The 14,216-nt window shown below is 33.1% G+C and overlaps 2 protein-coding genes across 3 annotated transcripts; one reads left to right on the top strand and one right to left on the bottom strand.

Moving 5' to 3' along the window:
• The first annotated feature begins 5,232 nt into the window (after window positions 1–5,232).
• LOC101257494 (probable aminotransferase ACS10) lies at window positions 5,233–9,228 on the top strand. Of its 2 annotated transcripts, XM_010327144.4 has the most exons (5): window positions 5,322–6,008; window positions 6,163–6,288; window positions 7,323–7,391; window positions 7,590–7,750; window positions 7,838–9,228. In XM_010327144.4, exons 1-5 carry the CDS (start codon window positions 5,505–5,507, stop codon window positions 8,691–8,693), a joined length of 1,716 nt encoding a protein of 571 aa, XP_010325446.1. In that variant the 5' UTR covers window positions 5,322–5,504; the 3' UTR covers window positions 8,694–9,228. The 2 variants fall into 2 exon arrangements, with proteins under 2 accessions (XP_004245687.1, XP_010325446.1); XM_004245639.4 differs by lacking the exon at window positions 7,323–7,391 and having other exon boundaries at window positions 5,233–6,008.
• Window positions 9,229–9,287: 59 nt separating this feature from the next.
• LOC101257791 (probable LRR receptor-like serine/threonine-protein kinase At1g12460) lies at window positions 9,288–13,039 on the bottom strand. Its single transcript, XM_004245640.5, has 2 exons — window positions 11,223–13,039; window positions 9,288–11,139 (listed from the first exon to the last, which is right to left on the bottom strand). The coding sequence occupies exons 1-2, from the start codon at window positions 12,386–12,388 to the stop codon at window positions 9,657–9,659; spliced, it is 2,649 nt and encodes an 882-aa protein (XP_004245688.1). The 5' UTR covers window positions 12,389–13,039; the 3' UTR covers window positions 9,288–9,656.
• Window positions 13,040–14,216: the final 1,177 nt, after the last annotated feature.

Here is a 14,216-nt window from a genome sequence, read left to right as displayed (position 1 = left end):
AAGATAGGGATTGGATTGTCATTTTGGGGGGCAAATAGGATAATTTGTTTGTCTTTGGGCAGAAAAGCCAATTCCCATTGGAGTTTGAGCTCTGTTTCGGGCGGCTCAAATCTGTCAAAACAAGTCTCATAATTTTGACATGTATTCCTTTTTAACCCCTTCTTTTCAATTTAATTGCAATTCTACCCCTTAACGGTTTGTTCGTTTGTCAGGTTTTTCAAATGTGGGTCCCACCAGACTTATCTTATTTCAAATGAAAAATAATTTTAAAATTATCAAAAGATAGATCAGAAGTACTATTATTATATTGTAAACTATATAATTTAAAAATTATCAAAAGATAGATCAGAAGTACTATTATTATATTGTAAACTGTATAAGTTTAATTGAATATGAAAATACTGGAATATTAATTTGACTTTTATGTTATATCGTGAAAGAAATATTATAGCAACAGTGTGAAACTGTGAATGCAAAATCCAGGACATTAACAATTTTTTATAAAAAAATTAGATGAACAAAGTATTCTCCGTTCGTACAGAATTTAGAAAAAAAATCATAATTCAAACGCTAATAATAGACAAACTTAAATGAAATGTATATATAATTGACTAAAAATAAAAACAACAATAATATCTCTCCCAATGAATGGTCTTGAGTTATTTGAAAATTTAATTTCATTTTTGTTGCGAGTTATAATAAGCGAATGTAGATTAAAATTAGATAGTGATATTTTTTGTCAAAAAAGTTTAAGATTTATTTTATATTCATAAAAGATTGATTTTATATGTATCATATAATTTTTCGATACTAAAAATTATTTGAATCCTAAAACGTTTTGAACTTTCAAATGAGAAATTTATCGTAGATGTTAATGGTTATGCAATTACATGACCTACTTTGGGGAAAAAAGGTTTAAAGCCTTTTTAGATTATTCATTTATGTCTTGGCTCTAAAAGGTTAAGGCATTTACTAGGGTAGTACTTTTTTGGAAATGAAATCAAATTCAGAAATCAGAATAATGGCTATGGCAATTAATACTACGAAAATTATTATGTACTATATGCTATAGTAAAAAAAATCTAATAATATTGACATTTATATTTAGTTGGTAAAATCTCTCAGAGCTATTTCAAAAGAAATATTCATTTAATTTTGAGGATATATTATAACAAAATCAATATATTAAGTGTGATTTTATGAATGAGGTTATATTTCAGAATAATAGATTGTACCTAAAATTTAATCCTACTTTTTGCATAATTGCAATAGAATATATCATAAATGTATTCATTATTTTTGGGGTATGACTTTGGTGGAAGACATAATGTGAAAGCGAGGTCGAGATGATCTGGACATGTGATGAGGGAGATGCACAAATGTTTCATTGTGAAGGTATGAGAAGTTGACTAAGGATGGATTCAAAAGAGATAGATGTATACGGAATAAGTATTAAGGAGCGATGATTAGACAAAAAATGACACAATTATAACTTATCAAAAATATAATTTTAAATAAAAAGAATCGTGAGACCAAACTAGATATCGATAGAGAAATGCATTTATTTTCTCATTTAAGGTGCTTCTTAGGATTCTCTTCTTTTCAAGTCAGAAAGTTACCCCACGGTTTTACCCTTGTACTCCATTTACTAGATTTACACGGCTAATTTTAACTTATTGCTTTGTCTTTTTTACTTTTTGGTATTTTTCCTCTTTACCAGTGTTGCACTTGTAACCATAATAATTAAACATAATCGTCAAAATAAAAAAAAAACAATTAAATACTATTTCTTTGATTTAATTTTAATATCAATTTTTAATCCAAAAATAAAATTGTTAAATCTATATTATTAGAAAACAAAAAAAAAATTCAAATATCATAAAAATGTAAAATGTAATAATTTGAGGACCATCTTATATTTGGGCCAAATGCAATACAACAAACTCAACGTTGGCCCAAAGTATCTAATTTGCAAATCCTTTTGTGCCGATAAATGGGATGATCGATATTGATCGTAGGTAGTAGTGGTGATGGTGGCGGTCGGTGGTGGTGGTGACTGGTGGTGATATATTATAATGATATGTAATGTCTAATTGTGATAATGAACGATTATGGGTGATTGACAATGTATTTGTACTATTGATAATAGTGATTGATGATAATGATGGTTGATAGTGATGATTGTAAATGATACTAGACACGTTGATAACTATGCTTATGATTGACACCAATAGCAATAATGGTTGTGGATACTGATAATTATTTATAGTCCGCAGCAACGTAATAGTTATGATAGTTGATACTGATGTGTATTAGTGTAAATATATAATAACTAAAAGAAACTTGCTTCCTACCTCTTAATTGTTTCTTTTTGTTTTTATAATAAACAAATCATCTAAAAAAGGGGTTAACTATACTAAATACCTTTGTATTATAACTCAATTACGGATAAATTTAAAATTAAATACTTACATGAGTTACATCCCATATTTTATTTTGGTGGAATTTTCGTGGTGTAAGTCATTGTTTTTGAAATACAAGAAAACTTTTCATAACTGTTTGGTATAGTAACAAAAAGTGTTTGTAATTTTAATTATAGATTAATAGTTTATTGTGAAGAAATTCAAATAAAAAATTAGCCGTACACAAACACAATTCTGGCAAATGCAGAATATATATTGGGAATAATAATAATAATAAAAAAAGATAATGACAAGTAGTTGGACCTTAAAATTTGTGGACATTCTATATGGAGTATATAAAAAAAGTTTAGATAAATGACAGTTTTGGTACTAGGAGTAAATATCATGTAGTACTATAGGTCCACTAAATTGTGAAATAAAAAAGTGCATACTCTAAGACAATATAAAGTTTTTGTTTAACAATTTTTAATACCTCAAATAATATAACATATTTAATGAAGTTTTATAACTTCAGTAAATTATAAATTGTTATTTTTTTAATTTTAAATATAATTATTAAGTTGAATTTTGATTTTTTTTATAGCTAAGTACTAATTTTCAAATAAAGTGAAAAGTTATTTTGATTTTTTTTCAAAATATTCTTTATGGCCAATTAGTCAAAATATGATTCAAAACTCTTTAGCTGATTTTGTTTTCAACTTTGGAGACAGGAAGAAAAGGAAATCATAAAGAGAACAGGAACTTATTGATATTAGAACCCTGCACGCAAGACCTCGACAGATTATTGAGATTTCTTCATTTTTAATCGTAAATTTTTTCTGATAAAAATATCGATCTCAAAAATAAGTCTTTTAATAGATGAATTCGTATTAGATGAACTCAAGTACTCAATACAAACACTAAACATAAAAAAATAATGAAGCGGGGCAGAGCGTTTGCGAGTTCGATTCAACATTGACCTGCAATGACTTTAATCTGCCTTGCCTTAGACAATATTTTTCTTTTCGTCCCGTTCCGTCCGGCATAGCAATTTTTATTATTTTTTTTTACTAAATTATAAATTAAATTATTGAAAATAAAATAAAATGAAGAATATAGAAAAAAGAACATGGTAGCACGTGACAAAAAGCCCTAGATCCAAAGCATACGCACCATTAATATTTGTGGCTCCAATCTATAGGACTTGAATATTCCTCTTATCTTATGGTCATTTCAAGCCATTGAAACAAAATAACATAAGATATACATGTAAAAGAAATTATTATTTGTTTTTAAAACAAACTGATTTTTAAAAAATTTATATTTTAATTGTACAATATATAACCTACTTAATAACAAAGATATAAAAAGTTTAAATAATTGAGTCATTCATTCTGAAGTATAAATATTAATGTTTAAAAAATGAAATTCAAATTTTTATAAATTTTTGAAAAAATGCACAAGTACCTCCTCAATCTATGTTCGAAATTCTAGAGACACACTTATATTATACTAATATTTTATTATCCCCTGAATTTATTTTATAAGTAATTTTCTATCCCTTTTCGGCTTACATAACACTAACTTGAAAAAAAAGTCAACCAGTATTGGACTCACAAAATAGTGACACATAGGAAAAAAAGAGGTAGAAAATTATTAATAAAAAAGTTCAAATGACCTTAGTGTAATATAAGTGTGTCTCTAAGATTTCGAACACGAATTGAGGGGTACTTATGCATTATCTTAAAATTTTTGATAAAACGATAAGAATGTGTCATAGATAGATGATGATAAGAAATGGTTTTTGGTTGGATTAGTGATCTTTCTATTATTTCTAGCTTTGTGGTTTACAATTGAGATTGGAAGATGACAAAATTTTCTTTTCTTTTTGTCTTTAAGTAAGAAGTAGTGTTTAGCTTTGAAATTAAACTTGTTGATCACGACCAAATGATGGGCATATTCTTAACTTTACTTTGGGATCTCAACTCATTAAACACATCATATTCTACCTGTACATTAGTACTATGTTGTCATCACACATTAAAGAAATGATATGCCTCACTTTTTGGCAATGTTTACTCAAGAGATTTGAACTCCAAAGTAATAGAGAAATATTGTTTTATCTATTAAAAAAATTATTAGTTCAAATAAGCATCTAGAAAATTAAAAACCTCTTAGTTATTATTTTTTGAATTTCCTCTTAATTTAATTAAAAGGTCCCTCAAACACTTATTAGTTACTTATTCAAGATAGACAAAAGATAGTTAGGTCATTATTACTCATTCAAGATGGACAAAAGATAGTTAGACCAATGTGGGGTTAAGAACCTTAAGGGATAATTAGTGCACATTTATTTTAAAAAAATATTCAGTTATCGGTTATTAAATCTATTTATTTTTTTAGATTTGAATCTTACTTATCTAGATCTAAATCATCAATTTTGTTTTCTTTTTTCCCTTTCTATGTTATAAACAATTGAATGCGTTTAAATATATCAAAATAATTATAATATATGATAAAAATTTTACTAAAATATTCATTCAAAAAGTTTAACGAATTATATTTATTTACCAGCTATTATATTGCTCACCAGTATTAATTATCATTATGTTGTCAATCACTATAATCAACTGTCATCACTATTAATACCATCATTAACCATCAATGACTATTGATAATTATCATCACCAACTATTTAAATTCTAAACTTTTTTTCAAAAATTATAATCAATTGAAAATAAAAATTTAATTCACACGATTTAAATTTGTGACCTAAAACCCCGAGACAAATACCAAGAAGTATATGTCTACGGTCACGGGTAAACCCCATGCCACAAAAGAAGCAAGACAAACCGCGAAAATTAAAATTTTCTTTTGAATTTCTTTCTTATTATAACCAAAAAAAAAATAAAAAAATTTAGGCGGACAAAAAGATAATAATAATTCGACCAACTATTTGCCACCATTTTCTCCAAATCTCTTCTCCATCACTCACCTCCCTTTGTATTCTCCGTCCACCACCATCTCGCCGGCCAGGTAGCTGACTGACGTCATACTCCGACAAGGTGACGTCTTTCTCTACGCCTCCACTATGTCACAGTTATGACAAGGTCACGGAACCGTTCACCAACCAGAACAACAACCATTTCAACTGGCGGCGCCGGCGGCAGAGACGGAGGAGGAGCCACGACGGCGATGAGGGTGATAGTACCCTTACAAGGTGTAGTACAAGGTCGGGGTGGTCTTTTCTTAGGTTCAGTAATACCCTGTGCTCTTTTTTATTTTTGGCAACTCTACCTAAAACGAAATCGTTCCTCCGGTGGTGACAATAACGGCGAATCTACGGCACCGGCGAGGTCACCGTCGTCGACCCATTTGCCAGAAGTGTCTTCTGGGTCTGGGTTACAAAGGGTTCATTCACGTCTGTTATTGTCACCGAAGGGAACTACTGGGCAATCTCAGGTATCTGCTAGAGCTAATTCGATTATTTCTAAACAAATTGATAGTAGCCCTTACTATGTTGGATTGAAAAGAGCTTCTGAAGACCCTTATGATGAGTCGAGTAATCCAGATGGTGTTATTCAGCTAGGATTAGCAGAAAACAAGGTAATAATTTTGAATATTTGGATATATTGAATCATTTTCTAGAGAAATGTACCAAATGCAATACGTTTCTTGTTGGGAAGTGAATTTTTTTCCTTTCTACTTTGGTTTGTTGTTTTGATGATTTTGAATTTTGTCTCTATTTGTATGGTTACAGTTGTCACTGGATTTAGTTCAAGAATGGCTAGCAGAAAATGTGTCAAGATGGATGATGACTCAAGATTCGAGTATAACCGGAATAGCTACTTATCAGCCATTTGACGGGTTATTGGAGCTGAAAGTGGTAAGCTTTTTAGTTTTTCCTTGCATACTAAGATGGTTCTTCTTGAACTATTCAATTACTAGTAGTTGTTCATATGGTTAATAGTTTTTACAGGCTAGAGAAGGAAATTGAACAAAAAAATTGCTTGAAAAGGTTTGTAAAAACTTAAAGTTGGTAATTTGAATCAAGACTTTATAGGAATAAATCAATGAGATACCTTTTCAGGTGGTATTAGTTTATAATTATTACCTAGGATGGACTCATGTCATGTCTATATGCTTGTATAACAGTTACTCCATATCAATTATCACCCATCCTCTAGTTCTGTGTGCTTTATCGCTGATTTAATTTGAAATGTGAATCCCTGGCTGTGGATCGGTAATGGCATTTGACAATCCCAAAGTTACCTTTCGTATACAAGGGTATTGTATGTCCCATCTTGAGCTTTCTAAGTGTATAAAGTACAACAGACATAAGGAAAAGCAATGGTAAGCTTCACTTTCATTTTACAGTGCAACTGACAATTAACTTCTGAAAAGTTTGTCAACGCTTTAACTTCTACGCTATCGACGCTAATTATCATTTTGGAAAAATAAACACTGCTCTGAATGTTTTATAGAAATGATAGGAAAATTTTGAAACCTGAGAATGTGTGTGACCAGACAAAGCACCAAAACCGTATCCAGAGGGTAATTAAATTGTTAAACTTCTCCTACTTGAACATTACATTGGTAAAACTTGAGTGGAAACACGTAATTGTTGTGGATCTAGCTCAGATATTTATGTTGTTTCAGCTTTTGATAATTGTCTATGGTGGTGTTTGTGCTGACCAGAAAAATAGGACCTTGCAGTGTGATATGATAAAAAAATCTAGATTTCGATATTTCATCACATTAGAGAATAGTTTGACCTGCTTTATTCTGCATGGTTTTTGTTATAAGCAAGTTAATAGTGAATAATGGACTCAGTTGTTCTGAGAGGTGGCCTATTATTTCCTTGATTAATACTCACCTTGATACTCATCACTGTGTAACTTATCGAAGGACTATTGCTAGATTTGCCTGTTGAAGATGGAAGGCAATTTTGGCCTCTTTGAAATATCAGTTGGCTACCTTTGTCATCAGGTATCATATGGGTGGGAGATGATCTGATGGATTTGCCTTTTAAAATTGCGTGTTTGAGAATTGTATGACAGCAACATATGAAATTATCTTTGAGCCACTATGATGATTGATTCATAAAAACAATAAGTGTTTTGTGTGATTCTACATAATTATGGAATCTCTTTGAAATGATTTTTATGTTTTCTCACCTGTATGCAGGCTGTGGGAGAATTTATGTCTCAAGCTCTAGAGAGATCAGTGTCCTTCAGCCCCTCACAAATGGTTCTTACCGGTGGTGCAACTCCTGCGCTTGAGATACTGAGCTTCTGCCTAGCTGATCCTGGAAATGCTTTTCTTGTTCCCTCACCATATTATCCTGAGTAAGTCTCATTCTCCCTCAAAGAAATTTCGATCTTTTGGTCATTTTTACGTATTTAGTGTATAAAATGAGCTCAATGCATTTGCAGTCTTGATAGGGATGTCAAGTGGAGAACTGGAGTGGAGATTATACCTGTTCCTTGCCGCAGTGCAGACAACTTTAACTTGAGCATTGATGCTCTTGACCGAGCTTTTAACCAAGCTAAGAAACGTGGTCTTAAAGTACGAGGGATTATCATTTCTAACCCCTCGAATCCTGTGGGCAATATTTTCTCTAGGGAGACACTTTATAACCTCTTAGACTTTACAACTGAGAAGAACATCCATGTAATATCCAATGAAATCTTGGCAGGGTCAACTTATGGAAATGAAGAATTTGTCAGCATGGCAGAGATAATTGATTCCGAAGATTTTGACAGGAGCAGGGTACACATTGTGTATGGTCTCTCTAAGGACCTTTCTCTTCCTGGGTTCAGGGTGGGGGTCATCTATTCTTGCAATGAAAATGTTCTAGCTGCTGCGAAAAAATTGACAAGATTCTCATCCATTTCAGCCCCAACACAGCATTTAATCATCCAAATGCTATCAGATGCAAAGTTTGTACAACAATTTATCAAAAAGAACAGAGAGAGGCTAAGAAGGATGTCTTCTCTATTTGTCAGTGGATTGAAGCAGCTGGGAATTGAGTGCACCAGAAGTAGTGGGGGCTTCTATTGTTGGGCTGACATGAGCAGGTTAATTCGGTCGTATAATGAGAAGGGTGAGATTGAGCTTTGGGATAATCTACTAAATGTAGCTAAGATCAACGCAACTCCTGGTTCTTCCTGCCACTGTGTTGAACCTGGGTGGTTCAGGTTATGTTTTTCGACATTAAGTGAGAAGGACATTTCCGCAGTTATGCAACGTATCCAGAAAGTTTTGGAGTTACGTAAGTCTCTGAGTTAAGTTGCTAATGATATGATCCCTTACATTAGTCAACCGTGTAATCATAGGTCCAAAACTTCTGCAGAGATTTTAAGGGTCGAGTGTTGTGTGATTTTAATGGATCCATAAGTTATCAGTATCCTGATAATGAGGTGAGGATGCAGCAGCTCTGAGAACTAAATGCAGAGAAAACAAAATAAAAAGGCCAAATTGTATGCAGATGATTCCAGAAGTGTGTTCTTGGTCCTCTCCAACTTTGTCATTTTCACAAATGCATTCCTCCTCCCAGTTTATGGATTTTGAAGATAGGTAAATTAGCAGTCAAAGTTTATGCAAGGAAAAACATATAGCATATAGAAATGGCTTCAAATGAAATCCATTTCCAAATTCTTTGTGCATAGTCAATAAGTAAGGTCTTAAATCTTGATATTTTCTTATTATTTCTCATTGTTGTATAGTTACAGGTAGATGTATGTACTCATTATTTGTTCACATTCATTCTTGTGTTGGCACTAGATATGTAATTCGATAAATGAATCAATTTCTTTCATCCCTTCTAAGGTTGTTGATATGTGCATGTCAAAGGTAATTCTAACTGTAAAATGAAGAGCAATATTGTATGGTTATAAAAAGCTGTTGTTAAGCTGCATATGAGACAACAAAATGCATTTGGATCTTACAGGAAAAGAATGACTTTATTGTAAACTTACAATGACCAATTGATTAAAAGAATCACAAATCAAAATACTAAAGAATCTTCTCTTTGTACTAAAAGCTGTCACCTCCTAATCACTCAGATTCCAAATTCAAGAATATGGCTGATACTATAAGTTGGTCTGCGCGCGCCTCTCTTATTTGAGACCCTTTCTGATTCCCTCGTCGAATCTCATAAGTAGTGAGTCTAGCACAACAGCCAGACTACTCTTTTCTCATTCTATGAACAGCTGCTGTTTCAAATAGTCTTATGGCTCTACTAAATCTTTACTATGATCCCAAGCCATTCCTGATGGACTCAAGAACCTGTACTACCTCAGCCATGCTTGGTCTCCTTGAGGATATTTCAGAAGTACAAATTAAGCCTAACTTCATTACCTGAATCAGCTCATTTTCTGCATAGCCCCTCAAACTTCTATCGAAACAGTCTGAAGCAGCACCCCTTTCTATCAATCCTCTAACATATTCACACAAGACCACCACTTCATTTGCTATTGGGCTCTCTACTGGTTTCCTCCCAGTGACCAACTCCAGCAGAATCACCCCGAAACTGTAAACGTCACATTTATCACTTAGTCTCAGACTTTGCGCCAACTCTGGTGCAACGTAACCAACTGCATTGTGAAATTTGGTTAGTCCATAATTGTCTAGCAGGGGAAGGAACCTACTCAGGCCATAATCAGTCAATTTGGCTTCATAGTTTGTGTCCAGGAGTATATTAGTGGACTTGACATTAAGATGAAGGACAGGAGGTTTGCAATCATGGTGAAGATATGTGAGCGCTCGAGCTGTTCCAACTGCTATCTGAAACCTTCTTGGCCAATTCAATTCTGGGTTACCAGCACCAGTGCTGGTTCCAGGATAACTAAGTCCATGCAAATTGTCATATAGGTTTCCATTCGGAACAAACTCCGACAATATTAACTGCATGCTAGAGGACCAGTAGTACCCTTGTAAAGCAACAAGATTGGGGTGCTGAAGGGTCCCTAACCGGCCAACTTCATGCTCAAATTCATCTTGATTTCTGATTTGCCCCAATGTCTCGAGCTTTTTCACTGCAATTGATACACCACCTTCAAAGGAAGTTCTGTAAACTGATCCAATTGTTCCCCCACCAATCAAAGACTCCTTGTCTAGCAAGGCTTTTGTGCCAGCCTCCCAGTCCTCATATTTTGAAGGCAAAGTCTTGCTGAAAAGAACCAACTTTCCTATAATGACATTTGAATCTGTTGAAGCCAGTGGCGTGCTCTCTAGAACAAATGTTTCATCCTCTCTCCTCCTTCTACGTCGAGCCTTCATATTGATGATGGTTATCAAACAAACGCCTGTTAGGATTATTGAAGCAGCTACAATAGCAACAATAGCTGAGACACTCAATTTTGGTTTCCCTTTTGCTAGAGTAGTGCCACTGGCAGTGCATGAAACTTCTAAAGGATCACCACAAAGACCACTATTATGAAAAAAGGCTGAGGGTCCAAACTTCTTGATGCTCTCAATTGAGGGAATAGCACCAGATAGAAGATTGTAAGATACATTAAAATGAGTTAAATTTTGCAAATCCCCAAGAGCAACAGGGATTGACCCAGACAGCAGATTTTGTGATAAATCCAAAAAATGCAAGTTAGACAAATTCCCAATGGTTGATGGAATACTTCCATTCAGTTGGTTATGATGTAAGTCAAGATATACAAGGTTTGACAAGTTGTACAGGTTTTGTGGTATTTCTCCTACTAAAAGATTCCCAGATAGATCCCTGCAGCAAATATTAGACGTTTCAATTCCAGTTCAAAGCAATGACGAAATGAACAAATTAAACTAAGATGGTAATATACTCACAGTTGAAGAAGAAGCTTGCAGTTGCTTATCTCATATGGGATTTCACCAAATAGGGTGAGATTATGGAGGTCCAAAACTGCAAGCCATTCGATACCACCAAGTTCGGCTGGAATTGTCCCGCCTAACAAATTATCACCCAATCGAATAACGGAAAGGCTTTTCAAATCTGCAAGCTCAATAGGGATACTTCCATTAATTCTGTTATATGCCATGTCCAAGTATTTCAACGTGTTGCATTTCGAGATGCTCAAGGGAATTTCGCCAAAAAAATTATTCCTTGAAACATCCAACACTTCCAGTCTCTGGCTACAAGTTCCAGAGTTAACAATCTCCCCTTCAAAATCATTATTTGAAACATTGAAATATGTAAGATTCACCAGCTCAAGAACTCCGAAAGGAGCCAAACCAGAGAACTCATTGCTACCAAGATCCAAAAGCTCCAACCTTTGACATGGAGAAACCTGTTCTTGAACAAGTCCTGATAGTGCATTGCTCCTCACAGACAAGTACACTAATCCTGGAATGTCACAAATTTGTGAAGGTAAACTTCCACTTAGACCATTAAAAGACAAGTCTATTCCTTCAAGACTCTGACAGTTTCCAATTGATGCTGGAATTGAACCTGAAAGATTGTTATGGGACAAGGAAATGAACCTTGTTTTGTTACAATTCACAAACAAAGACACAGGAATTTCACCACTATACACATTTCTTGACAAATCAAGGAACCTTATATTAGGTAAATCCCCAAGAAATTCAGGAATTGAACCAGAAAAGGCATTAGAGCTGAAGTTAATCTTCCACAATGAATCAATCCCCCCATACTCTGCAGGAATATTGCCAGTAAATTGGTTCCCAAACAAGGTAAGGATGCGCAAAGACTTAAGTTCTGCTAAGGCAGGGGAGAGAACCCCACCAAGACTAGTGTTCCACAACACAATCTTCACCACATTTCCAACAGAATTGCAGAAAACACCACTAAAGTCTAGGCAAGGAGTTCCATTAGGATCCCAAGAAGCTAAACTATTAAAAGGGTCAGTAGAAATGTTACCCTTGAACTGAAGAAGGATCTCCTTTTCAGTGATGGGAGATACCAATTCCAATTCAATCAAACAAAAACACCAAACTAAAACAACACAATGAACAAATGTACCTAATTTTCTCATGTTCCCCAGCACAAACACTCAAACATTATCATAGCTGGATCCAATCTTGGAACTTGTTGATCTCTACTTCTCCAGACACCCTTTTGCCTTTTCTCAAATGAGGTTCAATTATCAAAAATACAAGATTTCGATCTTGACTAAACAAAAGCATTTTAAATACTTACTCAGTATCTTCTTAAAACAAGAAAGTAATTAAAGTGCATTTATTGGGTATAGCTTAAAATTCTATGATTTGGTACTCTTTTCTTGAATGAAACAATAAAGTTTGGAACTTTGGGTATTTTGTACATCTGGTGTTTGAGTTACTAACCCTAAATTCTATAATTTTGCAGAATTTCAAGAAAAATGAAGATTTCAAGAAAGTGGGCTTAAGAAGAGAGAACCCCAAAACAAAAAAAATGAAATTTTTAGAACTGCTATTACTAGTCTGGCTGGCAATGACATGCAAAACAGAGTACAAAACTAGTGGGATGCAAGGTGAAAATGCCTGGCTTTGCTGAAAAAGGTTGTTGATCTGCCAGTTTTTTTTTTGTTTTGATTTAATAGAGAAACTGCTGAAATATTTTTGACGGTTGTCTCCACATGGTCATCTTCTCCTTTTAACCACACTCAAGAATGAAAGATTTAGGGCGAGTTTTACTGGTTCAAACTGAATTTATTATTTTTTAAGAAAAAATATATAAGTATTTTTGAATTTACGTTTGAATTTTTAGAGATATACTTGTAATATATTAAAATTTTATTATTTTTGAACTTATTTAATACATAATTTTTTACTTTTTTCGGCCTACGTGACACTAGTTTGAAAAAAAAATGTCAACACGCACTGAACCCACAAGATAGTGCCACGTATATCAAAAAGAGGTAGAAAATTAGTTATACAATAATTTGAGGAAATAATAGGTAGTGTAGTATAAGTGTATCTCTGAGATTTCGAGTAAAGATCAGGGATAATTCTACATTTTTCCTATTTTTAATTAAAAATATATGTATAAAAAAGCAAGATATATATACATGTAACAACTCTAAAAATGTCACTCCGATTGATGGAATAACTCTATAAATGTCGGTAACTTTGTGTGAGATTCTTCAAAAGTAAATTATATATATACATGTAACAAGGTTGCATTAACCATGTCTTCTGATGTATATATACAAGATCGCTCGAACTAACGGACTCTACCGTTTGGATGGGCTTAATAAAAGCAGCTTTAAAAAAAGTACTTTTGAAAGTGCTGAAACTTATTTTTAAAATAAGCAGTTATGCGTTTAGATAAAAGTGCTGAAGTTGTTATGTCAAACGTGAAGAGGGAAAAATAGAAGAAAGAGATGTTAGGGTTATATGGGTAATTTGGAGATTGTATAAAAATATTAAGGGAAAAAACATAAAAATGTGGTCAACTTAAAACAGCTTATAAGCTAAAAAAAAAAAAGCACCCCTACCCCAGCTTTTAACTTTTGGCTTAAAATAAGTTTTTTTTAACTTAAAATAAGCTATTTTGAGTATTGTCAAACAGTTAAATAAGTCAAAAACCAGCTTTTAAGTCAGTTTGACCAGCTTTTAAGCTGAGCCAAACAGGCTCTAAATAATCTTTGACTCACTTGCTCTTCAAAAATGTCAATGTATTATATGTATAGTCCTTTAAAAGTATATAACAAGATTATACAAATTGTACGTAGACAAAATTACACAAAGCACACACACATACATGTCAGATTCTTTAAAAATAGTACTACATCTTAAAAAGATACGATACGAATGCAACAACAATTTTAAACTAACTCACCTAATTCTTTGATTATAAATTTGATGGTTAGTATAGAAAAG

This window comes from Solanum lycopersicum, chromosome 8 (genome assembly GCF_036512215.1).
Source record: "Solanum lycopersicum chromosome 8, SLM_r2.1".
Taxonomy (NCBI): Eukaryota; Viridiplantae; Streptophyta; class Magnoliopsida; order Solanales; family Solanaceae; genus Solanum; species Solanum lycopersicum.
The sequence above is the reverse complement of the archived record's forward strand: the minus strand, read 5'-3'. Positions and strand labels throughout refer to the sequence as shown.

What these genes read in the sequence shown, in the direction of transcription:
- LOC101257494 (XM_010327144.4), top strand. Translation starts at nt 5,505, where the DNA reads ATGACAAGGTCACGGAACCGTTCACCAACCAGAACAACAACCATTTCA. An exon ending in GGTTATTGGAGCTGAAAGTG is followed by an intron (nt 6,289 to 7,322) that starts GTAAGCTTTTTA and finishes GACTATTGCTAG; the next exon opens with ATTTGCCTGTTGAAGATGGA. An exon ending in CCCTCACCATATTATCCTGA is followed by an intron (nt 7,751 to 7,837) that starts GTAAGTCTCATT and finishes ATGCATTTGCAG; the next exon opens with TCTTGATAGGGATGTCAAGT.
- LOC101257791 (XM_004245640.5), bottom strand. Translation starts at nt 12,388, where the DNA reads ATGAGAAAATTAGGTACATTTGTTCATTGTGTTGTTTTAGTTTGGTGT. An exon ending in TGCAAGCTTCTTCTTCAACT is followed by an intron (nt 11,140 to 11,222) that starts GTGAGTATATTA and finishes TATTTGCTGCAG; the next exon opens with GGATCTATCTGGGAATCTTT.